General features: G+C 52.8%; 1 protein-coding gene across 1 annotated transcript in view; it reads left to right on the top strand.

Annotated features, from left to right (window-relative positions):
- The window catches only part of FCRL6 (Fc receptor like 6), a 31879-nt gene that overhangs the window by 14137 nt on the left and 575 nt on the right, over window positions 1-17167 (top strand). Inside the window, exons 4-11 of the mRNA XM_047092618.1 lie at window positions 2969-3014; window positions 8101-8164; window positions 9574-9840; window positions 10239-10523; window positions 10670-10948; window positions 11287-11427; window positions 14633-14698; window positions 15569-15637. Coding sequence (XP_046948574.1) covers window positions 2969-3014; window positions 8101-8164; window positions 9574-9840; window positions 10239-10523; window positions 10670-10948; window positions 11287-11427; window positions 14633-14698; window positions 15569-15637 — 1217 coding nt within the window. The remainder of the gene's footprint in view (window positions 1-2968; window positions 3015-8100; window positions 8165-9573; window positions 9841-10238; window positions 10524-10669; window positions 10949-11286; window positions 11428-14632; window positions 14699-15568; window positions 15638-17167) is intronic.

Here is a 17167-nt window from a genome sequence, read left to right as displayed (position 1 = left end):
GAGGTAAGCCTATCATGGCTACGAACTTCCCTTTTAGAACTGCCTTTGCTGCATCCCAATGATTTTTGAAGGTTGTTTTCATTTTCATTTATCTCAATGTATTTTTTTATTTCCTCTTTGATTTCCTCATTGACCCATTGACTGTTTACTTGCATGTTGTTTAGCCTCCATGTTTATGTTTTTTTTCCAATTTTGTCTTGCAACTGATCCCTAATGTCATACCATATGGTCATAAAAGATTCTTGATATGATTTCAGTCTTCTCAGATTTATTAAGACATGTTTTGTGGCCTAACATGTGGCCTATCCTGGAGAATGTTCCATGCACACCTGAAAAGAATGTGTATTCCGACATTTGGGGATGCAATGCTTGATATGTATCTATGAAGTCTATAAACCCATCTGGATGAGAAGTCCCTCGCCTCCATTATCCTCCCCACCTCCTTTTAACCCTGAATTTCCCTTAGAGTTTTAGTATTATGGGTTTTGATCCCTCTCCCAACCCATTTCCATCTCAGTTCAAGGTCAGTCTGGGTTCTGGATTATTCCTAACCTAGCAACATCCCACCTTCATCCCCAAAGCAATGGTGTGCAGCCAGCTCAGCTTGGAGAGCAAATCCCACTAACACCTTTAAAATTGCAGCAACATCTGGGGCTCCTGGGTGGTTCAGTTGGTTAAGTGTCCAACTTTGGCTCAGATTATGATCTTGCAGTTGATGGGTTCGAGCCCCACGTCGGGCTCTGTGCTGACAGCTCAGAGCCTGGAGCCTGCTTCAGATTCTGTGTCTCCCTCTCTCTCTCTCTCTGCCCCTCCCCCACTTGTGCTGTCTCTCTCCCACTCTCTCTCTCTCTCTCTGTGTCTCTCTTTCTCTGTCTCTCTCTCTCTCTCTGAAAAATAAATAAACATTAAAAAAATAAAAATAAGATAAAATAAAATAAAATTGCAGCAACATCTCACTCTTCAAGGGTAGAGTGAGAAGTCAGGGAGAGTTCACATGCCCAAACTGCTAGAACCTGGTGAAAATAGAAGCAGCTAGGGTAGAGGCCTCAACTGTTCTGCATGCAAAGCACAGTAAGTGCTTGCAAGCTAGACCGTTTGCGGTTGCCCCATCTACCCTAGCTGCAGCCCTGCAGAGCTGCTGCCCCACACTCTGGACCTGCAGCTGAGCAGAGGTGGAGTGGAGACAACTCAAGTCAAGAGATCTGGTGGAGAGAGAACAGTAAGGGAAATGCATAAATGTTAACATCTTAGGGAGACTGAATAAGATACCGGTTTCCTACATTACTTCCTCGCTAAGTGCACCTCTCTGCCAATCAACAGAGTCATGAAAGAATTGCCTGTCATTGTCGGATTGGTTTCCCATTTCCAGTCAATCAGAAAATCTAGAACACAAAAAGTTAGAAAGGCCACACTCTCCATTCCTGTCTTTGGCAATAAGCACATGGAATTCTTTCCAGACTCTATGGAACTTCTCACCTAAGGACTTCTGAGAAAAACCTTACTCTCAGAAACTGCTTCCTGGTATTTAACCCGGCCGTCCATGCTTCAGTTGAAACTCACATGTTCTGTCTTCAAAGGAGATAAGGGTTCATGGCCTCCTTCTCTGTTGAGGGCTCATTAAGTAGCTTCCAGATTTTATCTATTTTTTTTAATGTTTATTTATTTTTGATAGAGAGAGAGAAAGAGAGTATGCGAGCAGGGGAGAGCAGAGAGAGAGGGAGACACAGAATCCCAAGCAGGCTCCAGGCTCCGAGCTGTCAGCACAGAGCCCGACGTGGGGCTTGAACTCACAAATCATGAGATCATGACCTGAGCTGAAGTTGGATGCTTAATGGACTGAGCCACCCAGGCGCCCCTCCAGATTTTTATCTATTAAAAGTTATGCTGCAGTGAGCAGTCCTGTGTATGTCTTTTGGTGCCAATACATATGCATTTCTGTTCAGTATGTACCTAGAAGCAAAAATGCTGGGTCATCGGGTATTCGTATAACCCATTTAGGAGATTTTGCCATGCAGTTTTCCAAAGTGGTTGTACCAATTTCCACTCCTACCGGAGGTCTACAAGAGTTCTGGCTGCTTTTTGCATCCTCACCAGCACTTGGCTGTCTATCTTAACAGTGTTAGCCATTCTTATGGGGAACGTAGTGTTTTCATTTAGTTTAAATCTGCGTTTCTACAGTGATTTATGAAGTCAAGCTTCGTTTTCTGTTTATTCGGCGCTCAGGTGTCTGCTTTTGTAAATTACCTACCCAATTATCTTGCCCATTTTCCTAGTGGGTTGTCTGTCTTTTTCTTACTGACTTGTAGAAAGTCTTATATTCTGGATATGGGTCCTTTTTCAGTCATATGTATTGAAAATATCTTGTCACCCTGTGGCTTGCCTGATTGCTCTCTCAATGGTGTCTTTTTAAGGACTAGTTCTCAAAATAATAGCCTGACAGTCTTAAAACCTCAGATTCAGAAACTCTAGCCTGACCTACTCTGACCTCATCGATCTCTGAGCTCCTCTGATGGTCTTGTGGACCATTTTCAGGATTCCTCTTTTCCACCTCATTGCAGTGTCCAAACACATTTCTCCTTGGATAGGAAGGAAGCTTGGAGAACTGGAGGTCACTCAAGGTAGGGAACGGATCTTAGTGTATCCAGAACTGTGCTGCCTTGCAAGCTAAGTGATGCTGAAATCACACAAATTCTGGTAGTCTCTGGATCTTCCCATAGCCGTGTCCCATCCTGGTTCACTGGCATGAGCTTTTCGAAGCCATGGAGAATGTTCAAAAGTGCTTACTAGTAAATTCCCTGACTCCTTCATGCTTCATGGTGAAGAAAGTTCACTTAAATAATACCCCCTCAACCAGAGAGGAAATTTGAACTTTTGAAGTTTCTTCCCCACTTCCTCTATAGAGACTATGAAGCAGTAACACCACCTACGTCAGAGGGGTCACTCACCCACCCCTGGGCCTGTGGCTCAGAGCTCTCCCCTCCACCCCGACTTCGCGTCTGCCTTCGGTCGGACCTGTATCCCCGCTCTGTGCCAGGCCAGTCCCCATGCTGCTCTGCGGGGTTCTGCTGTTTTTTGGTAAGTCACCGAGCATGGGCTTTACTTCCTGGGCACCAAAGACTGTAAGTTATTTATGGGAATCCTAATTTCCCCTTTCCAGGTTCAAGTGGGTTTTATGGCTGGAGCTTGAAATGAGTGTGGGCACATGGGGTGTGGTGGGGGGCTTCCCTGATGTTTCCCATTGTATTTTCCTGGGTCCTTGGTAGGGCAGGCCTTCAGTGTATCAGAGCTAAACTAAGGAGGCAGAAAATCACCTTCTGAGGCCCACCCACATGTTTACCCCATGAAGTAAGGTTAAGTTACTCATCGGGCTGCCTCAAAAGGAAAATGAAGTTATGGCTTTGGGCAGGGGTGGGCTGGAGGACCAGGAAAATGGGAGAACGCAGTTCTGTGCATTTTGCTCAGCAGCAGAAGGTGGGCTTTCACAAAAAGTATTTTGGGGGGCACCTGGGTAGCTCAGTCGGCTAAGCATCTGACTCTAGATTTCAGCTCAGGACATGATCTCATGGTTCGTGAGCTCGAGCCCCATGTGGGCTCTGAGCCCACCGTGTGGAGCCTGCTTGGGCTTCTCTCTCTCCTTCTCTCTGCCCCCTCCCCACTTGAGCTCTCTCTCTCTCTCTCCCTCTCTCAAAATACATCAATAAACTTTGGAAGAAATCAAAGATAAATTTTTATGAAACCTCCGCATTTTTTTAGAACCACTCTGCAATGTCCAGGCTGCTCACCTGATTAAGAGGCTTTGCCCGGAGTGTTCAAGCCCTTTACAAACTGGCCATCCTCCTTCTGCCTCTCTCTATTGGGGATTGTGGTGGAGAGGTCTGTTTCAGGTCTGACTGGTCCTTGGGGATGGTTAGAAGAATCAAATCCATTCTCTCTGATCTATATCTCTCTCTTTGAGCTACCTCCCCAGGGGCCACCCGTCACCCTCACCAGAGACTGAAGGGACTGGTCCTCCAAGGGCAGAGGATTATGAGAGTGGGGAGAGGGCCACTGGGCCTCCCCGACTCAACTCAGTCTCAGCCACTATCACCCTGCCACACTTAGAAGGAACAATTCTGGGCATATGTTTTACGTTACAATTTCTGAGTTGACTTACTTTTTATTTTAAACTTGTTCCCAATAGTTTGTTTGTGTTTGTTTGTTCATTTGTTTGTTTGTTTGTTTTGATTGAACCAGAAAAGCAAACCATTCCTAAATGTGATCTCTTCCTGGACAGGATTTGTGGGCATTTGACCCTGTAAAGAAACACTTGTTCCGCCCAATGCTCTTCCTTCTCCCACCTCATTGTTACCCTGTGTGCTTACAAATGGCCATTTGAACAAGGGAAAAGGTCTAATGGTCATACTGGACAAGGTCAGGATGGCCTAGTGCCTGGACATATTCCAGAAGAAAGGTCATCATGGGCAAATCACCACCTTGTAAAAGGAACAGCCCTTGGACTTGACTGGATAAAGTCCAAGCGTTTCCCAACTTGGAACCCAGTATCTGGATGGGGAAGACCAAAGCAAGAGAGGAGAGAGTCAAAAGCTGACTGACTAGGGGACAGAGTGGTGGAGGACCCAGATTCGACAGGGTCATGCGTGATGCTTGGGGACCCCAGAAGACCAGCCTAAAATGGAGACCCCATGGCTAGATGTGGAGGAACAGAGTTACCATAAGTGCACAGCTGCTATTTCCTCTTAGATGTGGGCAGAGAGACAGAGAAAACACCCTGCTCGGTAGTGCACACATTATCTCATCTAACCTTTCGAATCTTATTGGGTGGGTATTTTTTGTCCCTATTAAGCAATTGAGGAAACTGAGGTTCAAAAAGGTTAAGAGACTTGTGTAGAATTGCTCTGGCAACAAGAGCAAAACAGAAATACAACTCCAACTCCACTTGTTGCCAGACTCATGCTTTCTGCATCCCACCCGGATGCCTCGGGCAGGACTCTGGTTGGGTTGTAATCACGTAGGACTGGAAAATAAAATTCATTTAAAGTGCCTGGTGGGGCGTGTTCACACAATAAATGGTGCCCGTTACTCTTACTGGCCATCAGGGATTCGACAGGCGAGGGGCCCCTGGCCCTGAACGTGCTGGGACACGGCCGTACGTTAAAGGGGATTTGAAGTTTAGGAGATGAGACTTAGTTTCCTTCTGAGCTGAGCATCAGCCAGGTTCAGCCCCAGGACTGGAACCCACCACCCGTAGACACACACCGTCCATGACAGGTGTCTCTGGGCTTCCACGTCACGGCCACCCCTAGCACCACGGAAGCCATAGCCTGGCGAAGCAGCGGGTTCCAATGTCCTAGAGCTCGATTGTGACAAAGTCCCTCACGCTTTGCTGAAATCTGCTTCCTTGGTCTCTCTCATTTCCTCTGAATTAGTCTCACTTCTACCTGAAAGTCTCTTCCCTCTTTTACACTTAGCCCATCAAATATTTGGAGACTACTGTGTCCCTGCTTCCTCGAGTGGGGAATGGTTTCTTGGCCCTGCTCATCAGCCTGGTCTGCTTGGGCTCGATGCCCTTTGTCAGTGGACCAGGCCCTGTGCCTTCCCCTCCCCGCCCCCCACCATGGCCTGAGTAGTGCCAAGGTCAGCGGGGCTGCGGCCTCCATTGTCCAGGACTCTGTTGTGCAGCTTATTCAACGGCGGCTCTTGGCTGTGTTGTCGCCTCATCTTCAGCCCATGGCGCCCTTTGTAGGAAGTGCTGTAACGTGGCCGCTGCCCCTCTGCGCGCCCCGCTGCCCACTGCCTTCGTTACAGGCACCGGCTTTGCGGGCACAGCTCCCAGGTCTCATGGGGTCTGGGGACACAAGCTCATCTGAAGTGTCTCTCTGCTCTCTGGATGCCCCCTCCCTGGTTGTAGGGCTTCAGTGCCCTCACTCCTGTTTACTCACCACTTTGAAGCTGCAGAGGTGTTTTGTGGGTGAGGAGGGAAAAGGAAGAGGGACATCAGTATACTGCGAGGTATTAGTCACTCTGAGGTCAGGCCTCCTTTCTGCTTTCAGTCAACGCGGTAACCACTTTTCCAGGTGGTGGGTCACGGTAATCTACGCAAACAGTCTGCAGGGAAGAAATGGCTGTGACGGCTCCCGCTGTGTAGAGGGGACCAGGAATTCAAGGCTATTGGAATTTCAACGAGCTGTCCAAGTTCACATAGAAAGAGGTGGATTCACGAGTCCAGTTCGGGTCACGTGACCCCGAACCCTGCGTGTTTCCCACTGCACTAAGCCCAGGGAGGCGATGTGCTTAGGGGCCCCCCCCGGGGGCTCAGTCGGTTAAGCATCGCGACTCTTGGTTTCGGCTCTGGTCATGATCTCATGGTTCCATGGGTTTGAGCCCCGCGTCGGGCTCTGTGCTGGCAGCATGGAGCCTGCTTGAGATTCTCTCTCCTCTTCTCTCGGCCCCTTCCCAGCTCGTCCTATGTCCGTCCGTCTCAAATAAATAAACTTAAAAAAAAAGTTTCCAAGAGATATGTTTAGATGGACCCAGTGGGAGATAGAGGGTTGACAAGAAAGACTCATAATTCTGCACACACTGAGCCTGTGGCTGAGCTAATCCCGAGCTGAGCAGAGAACTGAGGCTAAAAGCCTCCGTCTGGGTCCCAGGCCACGTGGACAGCAAAGGTGACAGCGAGTGATTCAACACACCAAACAGCCGCACCTCAAGCCCCTGGTGAGAGGGTCTTCACCCACCCCTCCCAAGGCCATTCCCACATTCCTCCATGTCTACACAGCACCTAGGACATGTCAGTGTGAAGGACACAGTAACTGCCTGAGGACGGTTGGCCCGACCACGCTCGCCCAATGCCACTGACTGCTTCACCCCTTGTCACGCAGTCTAGAACACTCTCCACCACGTCACGCCCAGCTGTGCCTCCCCCCCCCCCACCCACCCATGCCATCCCCTGTGCCTTTCATACCTGTCTAACCTCATCTGTCATCACTTTGTGGTTTGGCCTCTCTTCCCGGGCCACCTATGCTCCTCAAATATTCATTCATTTAAAAGCATTCATACCATGGGGCGCCTGGGTGGCTCAGTGGGTGGAGCGTCTGACTTCGGCTCAGGTCACGATCTCATGGTCCGTGAGTTCGAGCCCCGCGTCGGGCTCTGTGCTGGCAGCTCGGAGCCTGGAGCCTGCTTCAGATTCTGTGTCTCCCTCTCTCTCTCTGCTCCTCCCCCGTTCATGCTCTTGTCTCTGTCTGTCTCAAAAATAAATAAACATTTAAAAAAAATAAATAAAAGCATTCATACCACATATAAAGGTCCAAGCATAGTGCGTGGTGCACTGGCCTGTGTGTTATCCCCTCACCCGTCCCATCTGACCCGCCCATCCGGGGATTCCTCACCTCCCTCAGCCATCACTTCCAGGCTCTACTCTCCAGAGCCGCGTAGACAGATCTGGGCGCAGGAAACGCCAGGTCTGCTCTCTGAGTTCTTCTGCGGGTGCAGGTAGGCGTTCAGACCCACTAGTGCAAGAGTCCATTTTTGTGTCTCCCACGTCGCGTGCCCTGCCCCACGTGGCTGGGCACAGGGGAAAGCATTTATTCAGTAGATGCTTGTTGAACACTGACCCTTCCGGGCACGGGTCCGAGACATAGGTGACAAGACCGTGAACAAGTCTCCACCCTCGTGGGGCTTACGTTCCAGACGGAGTGAGGCAGCTGATAACAGGTAGGCAATTTAAAGAATAAGATAATTTCAAATAGAGATAAGTGCTCTGATGATAGTACAGTGGGGTGTTATAATAAGGGTTGAGGAGAAGTCCTTCAATGGGGGGCCCCAGAACCACCTAAGGAAGCGACATTTGAAAGAGACAGGGAGCAGAGGATTCCAGGCGCCGGGTCCAACGTAAAAGCTAGGTGGTTTGGTGCTTGGATGGCTGAATGGTTGAGGGACTGAGGGACTGAGTGGCTGGGTGGGTGGTTGAATGGCTAGGTAGCTGAGTGGTTGAGTGGCTGGGTAGTTGGATGAGTAGGTGCTTAGGGGGCTGGGTGGTTGGTTTATTGAATGGACATGAGCACCCATGCCTGAGGGGACAGGCCTCTTTGTGAAAAGGTTCTATTATTTACCCTAATTCTATCACTCTGTTCTCTTACAGTTCCCTGTGTTGGGCAAAGTGGTGAGTCTTGTGTATGTCCCTTCCATCTCCAAGTGTGTCTCTGGACCAAAACTTAGTTGATGGGCCACCGGGTCCCCCGGAGGCGTCTTCACAACAGCATACTAGGCCCATTCCTCAGGAGCCTTGGCTGATACCCGGGCAGAGATGAGACCTGGGACTCCACTGTTCTCAGGCTGAGGAGAATTCTAGGTGGCTCAAGCCCCAGCAAGTGGCTGCCTTGTAAGTGGCACTGGCCTCTGTCCCTCTCAGGGTGGCTCTGGAGCTCCTGTATTCTCCACTCAGCAAGGCCCTGGACTCCCTTCCATCCCTCGTATGTTCAGAGAAGGCAGCTTTGACCCTCAGCTCCTTCTGCCTTCTGGTCCATCCTGACCTTCGCGGAGCTTTCTATCAAGTAGGAAGAAGCCTGACCTATGAACATCTTCACCTCCACGGACACGTTCTGTGGTTCCGGAGGCAATGGGGGCTGCTGGGCAGAACTGAAAGCCATGCTCAGTGCTGCTCGACAGAACAGGAGTAAAAGCAAGGCTCGTCATTCAGTCACCCCGTGAGGCTCCAGGGGCGGGTCCTGAGGACTGAGGCAAAGGCAGGATATACCGGGAGTCCCTATCTGATTCTTCATTATTGTTCTCAGTTTATCAGGCCTGGCTCCTGAGACTCTCTGGGACCAATGGTGTCTGACTTGTCAAAGAAGTATGGCCTGGGGACAGACCCAGGCTGGGGTCCCCGGGAGCTCTTCTCTTGTCCACATCAGGCCATAGAACGCGTTTTAGGAATGAGGACAGACAGGACAGATCCCTCCCCCCCATGGTGAAAATGAAACTCCCTGCTGGGGGAGGAGGTGGAGGCCAGGGGCCTGAGAAGGAAGGCAGGAGGGACGAGCCCTGGCGGGCACTTCCTACATCCATCCATCTGGCTCTGGCTGGCGGTCTGGGGCCAGCTGTTCTCAGAGGTGGACGCTGCAGAAAGGCTTGACTGGGGGAGCCAGGGGGCAAGTAACCAGCCTAGGGAGGTGAGGATTGGGTGAGAAGGAAGGAGTTAGGACAATGGATGGAAGGAATTCAACTGGACCCAAGCTTGGCAACGTCGAAAGGGCGAAGTAAAAGGAGCGGAGGGGAAATGCAAGGGATAAAGGCCAAAGAGAAGAGGCAGGGGGAGGAGGGTGGGAGGAGAGTAGAGAGAAGAGGCAGGGGAGAGGAAGGAGGGGAGGAGGGGAGGGGAGAGGAAAGCAGAGGCCCCACCCAGGTCTGGCAGGAAGGCCTGGGGGTGGGCAGCTCAGCAGGTGCCATCCAGCAGCCTGTGTCCCCAGGGGGAGGCCTGAGGCGGGCTTGGGGCGGGGGGTGTGGGGACAGAGGGAGAAAACGGCCACACAGTGTGTGGCTCCGGGGCCACCCTGTTTCCCTGTCTCACAGCCTGGCTGCACCTCCAAGCCTGGCCAGACCCCGTGTTCGAGGGAGACGCCCTGACTCTGCGATGTCATGGATCGGTCAACAAGGTCCTGTCCCAGGTGAAGTTCTACAAAGACGGAAAATTACTCCAAACCCCGAAGACCAGATGGTCCCTGTCCGTGGGGACAGCTACCCTGGAAAGCAGCGGCCAGTACAGCTGCTCTGGGAAGGTGGCCTACGTCCCATACCTGGGCAGACAAACCTCAGAGCTGGTCAAGGTTCAAGTCCAAGGTGAGTCACCAGCTCAGGGGGGTCAGGGGTGGGGCTGGGATGCTGCTCAGGGATCTGGTCTCTAGAGGTCAGCAGCTGTCCCTCTGGCTGCCCCTGATGCCGGGCGACCACTGGGCCCCCGTCTAGAGCCAGGGGAAGGAAGTGCCCTGAACCAGCCTGGGCCAGACCCTTCCCCTCTGGGGACCAGCTGACCCCTACGGCCCTCTGGCTTTGGCTCGGGACTCCAGAGAGGCTCTGGCGGTGTGGGTCGTAGCTGGGAGGCGGGTCCTGGGACACAATGACAGGGTCTCCCGTGGGGCGTGGGGCTGTGACCTGGGATGCGCTCTGGCTTGGACCCCGGCCTCTGGGGACTCAGGGTTCTGGAGGCCCCCCCTGAGCCTGGGCCCACGTCTCCCCAGAACCGTTCCTGCCTCCTGTGCTGAGCGCTGTCCCCTCTCCCGAGCTCCGTGAAGGGAGCCCGCTGACCCTGAGATGCCAGACGAAACTGCACCCCCAGAAGTCGGCCTCGAGGCTCCTCTTCTCCTTCCACAGAGATGCCAGCACCTTGCAGGACTGGGGCCCCCACCCGGAGCTCTACCTCCCAGGAGCCCAGGAGAGAGACTCTGGGCTTTACTGGTGCCGGGCCACCCTTGAGGGTGGTGTGGCCCAGAAGCAGAGCCCCCAGCTGGAGGTCAGGGTGCAGGGTGAGTGGGGAGGGAGGGGAGACACTCCCCAGGGGTCTGGGCTTTGGGCAACGGGACCCGTGGGCCTATGGGGAGGGATGCCCAGGGGAGGAGGGGCCAGGAGCCTGGGTGGCACAGCTGAGCCTCCCCCCTCTGTGCTGCCCCAGTTCCTGTGTCCCAGCCTCTACTCACCCTGAGACCTGGCCCCACCAGCCTCGCTGTGGGGGCCATGGTGGAGCTCCTCTGTGAGGCCCAGAAGGGCTCCCCTCCAATCTCGTACTTGTTCTACCTGGACGGGAAGATCCTAGGGAACATCTCATCTCCCTATGGAAGAGCCACCTGCTTCCCGGTCACCGTGACGTCAGAGCGGGATGCCAGATACTCCTGCCGGGCAGAGAATTATGTTTCCGGAGAGACCAGTGAGCCCAAGATACTCTCCCTGGATGGTACGTCTTGTCCCCCAGCTGGGCTCTGAGCCCCAGCAAGCCGGCAGGGGGCAGGTCCCACCCCTCCGTGTGCCCCCCACCCACACCCTGCACGAAGCTGGGCCCGTAGCAGGCGCTGCATGACGGAGCCTGGACGCTGCTCAGAGTATCCGTCCACTGGACCTGGAGGGAAAACAGGGGGTGGGGGGTGGGTGAGACGGCTGCCCGTCCTTGTTGGCGTCCTCGGGGCCATCCCTGATTCCATCTGCAAAGCTCCCCAGGCCACGCCATCCCCCCTGATGCTAGCCATTCTGCCTCTTTCTGTCCATCTGAGGTACAATTCTGAATTTCATCCTCAGCACTCATGGTCACCCCTCCCCGGGGCTCGTCTGCCCCCAACAGCCCCCACTGGCTGGTTGCCGGGCTGTCCGCGAGCCTGCTTGGTGTGCTGGTCATCGCCACTGCGCTTCTGGCTTGCTTCAGACCCTGGAGAAAAGCCGGTCAGTAACCTTTTTGACTTTCTTGGTGGTTGAATCCCTATGCCGGGCATTACCCAGCCTTTGGAAGGCCTGCCGGGGCCAGCTGCCTCCTTTTCCGGGGTGTTGGGTGAGAGGAGGGACTTCTCTTTACATGTCACCCAAAGTAGTCCACGGAGGGACCCCTACAGCTTCCAAAACGCACACACACGCAGTCACCCAGGGATGTGCACAACACACGACTGCACGCTTGGGCATGAATGGAGGCACAAACAGAGGAATTCTCACCCGCCAGACGCAAGCTCCATCAGATTCGTTCACTTTCGAAAGATAATCTGTGGCTGCAAATATAGCAGGGAAACCCCAGACCTCCAACCCTCTGTCTCTAAGCTCAGCAGAGGAGAGAGAAAGAATGAGAAGCCCGATGCGTGTCTGTGCACCTGTGCGCACACACCCCTCTTGTCCAGCGCCGAGCCCGAGGTGAGTGCCCAGGGGACATTCGGTCATCCGAAAGGAACACGGTGGAGAGGACCAAGCAATGGCCGGCTCCCAACACCGCTATTGACTAATTCTGTGACCTCGGGCCAGTTCGTGAAGTGTCTCCCTCCCGGGGTTACTGTGAGCATTTCGGCTGATGACAGCTACCTGACAGGTGACGTGTTGGGCTGGCACTTGGTGGGCACTCAGTACATTCTCCGTCTAGTCGACGCATATTCCCCAGACCACCCCTTCTCCTGCCACACGTCCCCTAGTCTCTCCCGTCGGAACCGCTGAAAATAAGAAGCGTGGTTAGAATTCAGATGCAGTGGGACCCATAGAGAGAAAAAGGGAAAGCAATCAGATAAATGGCATTTCCAGGGAGCCCACTGATGTTGGGAGACCCTCCTCCTCTCCTGTCCGGTCATGACGATGAAGCAGGAATGGGGGCTCCCACAGCCATCACCTTGGGTGGCTCCACACTTATTCCTATTCTAATCTTTCTTCGCCTCAGGCCACATTTAAGGGAAGGCCTATCGGTGCCAAAGCTGTTTGATCCCAGCTTCCTCCTAGGCCTTCAAACCCACCTACTGAGACTCAAATCCACCCCACCCCCTCCTCCCCAGGGACAGCATTCTTATTTTCCACTTGCCAAGGGAAAACGCGATTGCTCCCACGGACCTCCAAAGCTGGGTTTACTTATTCAAGTTGGCAGCTCCTTCTGTTAAGGAATTCGCGATGAGTTTTTCGGGAGCCGGGCCAGACCACTCCGTGAGAAAGACCACCCAGTCATACACTCAAAGCATTCCTCCCTGAGCACCAGCCAGGATACCTGAAAGGGCCTCTCCCTAGCCCTGGACCCTCTCCCCTGCCTTACCAGCACCCCAGGTAGGGCTCGGGCCAGCCTCCAACTTCCTCTCCCCTTGTTGACTTATCAGTCTTTGTCCAACGAACATTCCCTCTAGTCCTGAGTCAAGGTTCCATGCAGGCTATCTTGCTTTAAGGTATAGCTACCCGGATGGCAGGAGAAAGGTGGAGGCAGGCCCAGAGCTAGATGGGGAGGCAGCTGGAATAGCGGACCAACACTGCACGTGTGACTTCTAGCATCCCTGCGTCTGCAACAAAACCCTCTGCAAAGGGCCCGGCCATTTACCTGGTGTCGGTAACACGGGTGTTTCTGTTTCTGTCCACTCATCTCTGGGTCAGAACATTAAAGACAAGGCAGTGCAGTTGGGTGGGGGGGAGTCGCTGGGGAGGGGTCCTCAAGAGGAAGAAGCCTCCCTCTTCACGTGGAGGTTCTGCCCCTGCACGGTCCACGCTCCCCCCGCCCCCAACCCCCACTGCCAACCCGGGAGCAGCTGGGTTCTATTGTATTAAGGAACCTGTCGCCGGAGAAAATAGGGCTTCTGGTGGCGGTCCTCCTAGCTCAGAAGCTCAGCGACACAAAATGTTTAGAGTATCACATGGAAGACCACCTCCAGGCCCAGTTCCAAAGCTCCCCAAGAAAAGCTGTAGATCAACAGCTTCATCCCCCACACCCCGTTCTGGAAGATTCTTAACCATCTCCAGATAACCTAGCCACTTCTTCGACAAGCAAAAACCATGTCGCCACCAAAGATGCCCAACGGGCTGCATCTCGCAAGGCAATTTTCAAAACATGTTGGCCGATGATGGTGTCCCTGGCACCATATGCAATTGTGCAAGGAGCCCACTTCAAAGCAGCCCTTGCCTCGATGTGCAAGCCCTGGTTTGTTTGTTTAAGAGCTTTCGTTTTACCGCCTGTTGTCACACCTCCCGTAAAACAGAGGCCCAATGAATTCCTGGAGTTCTTCAGTGAATGGAGACTCAGAAACACAGCCCCTGACGAGGGAGCGTTAAGGGATGCTTAACAACCAAGAGCTTCTCGGAGTCTCCGTAAATGCACTCTTGGTTCTACGGGAGGCTCTGTCTCCGCCAGTCCTGCCCGCGATTCCGGTGCCTTCTTGCTGTCAGAGCTAATGGACATTTCCTGGGCACCAGGTGTGAGCAGGTGCTCTAAAATCCACATGTGGCCCAATTCCTATCCCAGGAGCTAATCTTTAAGGTTCTGGAAGCACCCGCTTTCACAGAGGCAGCACACCAGTGGAGAAAAAGCATATAAACCTGGATTGAGATTCTGTCCCTACCCCTCACCTCGTATGACCTTGGAGAAGTCGCCTCTCCCAGCCTCAGTCACCTCCTCCATAATACTACATATGATACTGTCATATCATAGCGTTGACCTTTGCAAGACGGTTGTAAAAAGACTCTCAGACCCTGAAGGGTTAGGAAGGGAGGATCTTTTGCCGTCCAGCTATGTGCTGGGCATGGGGTTAGCCACTGTGCCATGAAGTGGACATCGTGTTTGAACTCCCTGGCCCAGTGTCTCGCACATAGTGGGTGGTCACAGTTATCAGCTTCTCCTTCTTCTGTAAAGCAGCCTGACTGGTGAATCTGGGCCCTCTCCATGCAGGGGACGTGACCCATCCTTGGTGACCCTACTTCCTCCCGGTTTGTGATTCCCATGGGGCCATGCTACCCTCTAGGGTATTTTTCAAAGGAAACATCCCATAAAAATTAACCGTGTCCAGACCTGTGAATTAGCCCTCGTAAACAAACCAGACTCAGACCTCCAGCAGCCTCCACCGACTTTCTTTCTCTCAGACTCTCTACCCCCTACTTTCCAGCACGCTTTCTCAGGGAACTCAACAAATTGTGCCTTTGTATCTCCCAGAGTCCCTTCCATCTCAGAATCCACTCCCAGCCCCCGGTGGAGAGCAGGACCTACTGTATGGCGAAGGTAAGTCCCTCCAGCAGGACCACGCATGGTCTGTCCCGGACGGCAGAGGAGGGCCTCTGAAGGGGAGCAAGAATGAGCCCCCTGGGAGCCCCCAAGTCTCAGGAATCGGTCATCGGGGAAGGAAGCGGATGGTTTCTGGGGAGAGCTAGAGGGGACAGTGCCACGAAGCCGGTGGAGGCACAGGGAGGTAGGAGGGAAGCCCGGCCTCCGAAGAGAGGGCGTGGAGAGGTTAGACCAATGGTTGGCAAACTCTGGCCCGTGGGCCAAATCTAGTTCACCACACAATTTTGCATTTGTGAAGAACATTGTATATGTTTTGTGTATGGCTCCTTTCACACTACAGAGCTGAGTGGAGGCAACAGAGGCCGTATGGCCTGCAAAGCCTCAAGGGTTGACTCTTGTTTACAGAAAAAGAGTTTAAATTTTTTTTTTCTTTCAACGTTTATTTATTTTTGGGACAGAGAGAGACAGAGCATGAACGGGGGAGGGGCAGAGAGAGAGGGAGACACAGAATCGGAAACAGGCTCCAGCCTCTGAGCCATCAGCCCAGAGCCCGACGCGGGGCTCGAACTCACGGACCGCGAGATCGTGACCTGGCTGAAGTCGGACGTTTAACCGACTGCGCCACCCAGGCGCCCCCAGAAAAAGAGTTTAAACCCCTAGTTGGGGCTGGTGAAGCTACTGGAACCTGCTGTGGGGGCGGGCACCTTCTGCCAAGATGGGTATCCCACATTAATGGCTGCCACCCACTCCCAGCTACCGCCATGACAGAGCCCCCGACTGGCTTCCCTCCATAGGTGTCTTCAGGACATGGGGGTCTTGAGGTGGGAGAGCAGGTGGGTCTTATTCGAGCCCCATTCCTTCTTTCAGTCCGTTGGCAGAATGAGAATGAAGATGATAATTACTCTGTAGTGTATGCAACCTCCCGGAAGAGTAAAGGTGAGTACTCTTGGATGAAACTGGACATTTTTGCCAATGTAAAGGGGAAGTTTGGGGCCTGGAGTGAAGTATCATTACCGACATTACCGCTGTGCCATGACCACGATTATCATCATCACCTCCTCCCCCATCACCACCCCCACCATCACCACCATCCCCCCAAAAACTCTACGTCCACCATAATGACTGTCTTCCACATCATCTCCACTGCCGTTGCCACCGTAACTAGGGAGTGTTTCTGCCTTTTTCTCAGCACTGTGGAGGAACAAAGAAAAGAGAGAGAGAGAATAACGTAGTGTGCCTTTGCCCCAGAGTAAAAGTCTCAGCAGGACAGTCCCAGCTCTTAGAGGAGCCGAGACCTTGAGCTCCGGCCACCGACACCAGAATCAGACGGCAGGGACAGGGAAAAGCTAGTCATCCCTCCAACGGGGGTGGAAAGCAACATGGCGTCATGGGGAGAATATGGGTTTCTGAGTCAGTCGGATCTGAGTTCGAAACTGGACTCTGTGTATTCACTGTGCTGCTACCGGGCAAGTTACTTAAGCTCTCTCTCTTAAGCTCTCTAAATAAAAAAATGGAGATAACGCTTAATTTTGCAAGGCTATTTTAAATTACTAGGAACGGAACTGAGGTCTCGACACTTTACAGGTTATCTGCTGTGCCACAGGTGTTCAAAACCAGGAAGCTTCTAGCTCTTGTTTTGCTGCTATTTCTATTCCTGGGCTGTACGATGGGTTTGAATCAGCCTGGGGTTCCTGCTCCTTCCCATGAAGGGCACCGGGGGAAGTGGACAGACAAGGAGTCTCTTGGACTCAGGGGCAGTTTCCCCAGGACCCTAGCATGGCCGGGTAGACGGGAAGGCACACGTACATAGACACGGGTCATTTCAGAGGAGAGTCACAACGGGGGCTTGAACACGAGAGAGACAAAAAAAGAAGCCAACCTCCAAATATGGTTTTCACTGGCTGCGATAAGGAAATGTGGCCGTTTTCATCGCAGCAGGGCAACAAGGCGAAGGCATGATTCAGGGCCGGGTGGCCTCCTCCCAGCTCACGATAGGCTCTCCCTGATGGGAGGGCAAGGGGTTCCAAAACCCAGAGTCAGGAAAGGCCATTGTATTCCAAGATTCACAGGAAGGGGACGCTGGATCTTCTATCATTGGAAGAATGCTTCACGTATGCAAAGATTTGATATTTGTCTACAGTTCCCCTTCTTACAGACATGACCACAGGGAATATCAGCCACTCTGAGCCTCCGTTTTCTCATCTCAATTGGAGAAGGAATCAATCATCGCTACTTTGCAGGATTGGTGTGAGATTAATATAATAAATATAATGCTCACACCGGAAGGATTGCCTGGTGCATGGTAGCTGTCTAATGAAGTAGCTGTTTTAAAGGCACCTTTGATAGGCTCATCTCTCTTTCTTCTCCTTATAATCCCTGTGACCACCCCCTCCCTTCTCCCTGGCTACGGAAGCTGAGGTCCCAGAGCTGAGTGGCTGGCCCGCAGTCACATGGCTGGGCTGTGGT

The sequence above is a fragment of the Lynx rufus genome, unplaced genomic scaffold, assembly GCF_022079265.1.
Source record: "Lynx rufus isolate CCGP_SWC_20201006 ecotype Redwood Valley unplaced genomic scaffold, mLynRuf1.p SCAF_31, whole genome shotgun sequence".
Classification (NCBI taxonomy): domain Eukaryota; kingdom Metazoa; phylum Chordata; class Mammalia; order Carnivora; family Felidae; genus Lynx; species Lynx rufus.
Note: the sequence above shows the minus strand (reverse complement) of the source record. Positions and strands in the feature narration are given on the sequence as shown.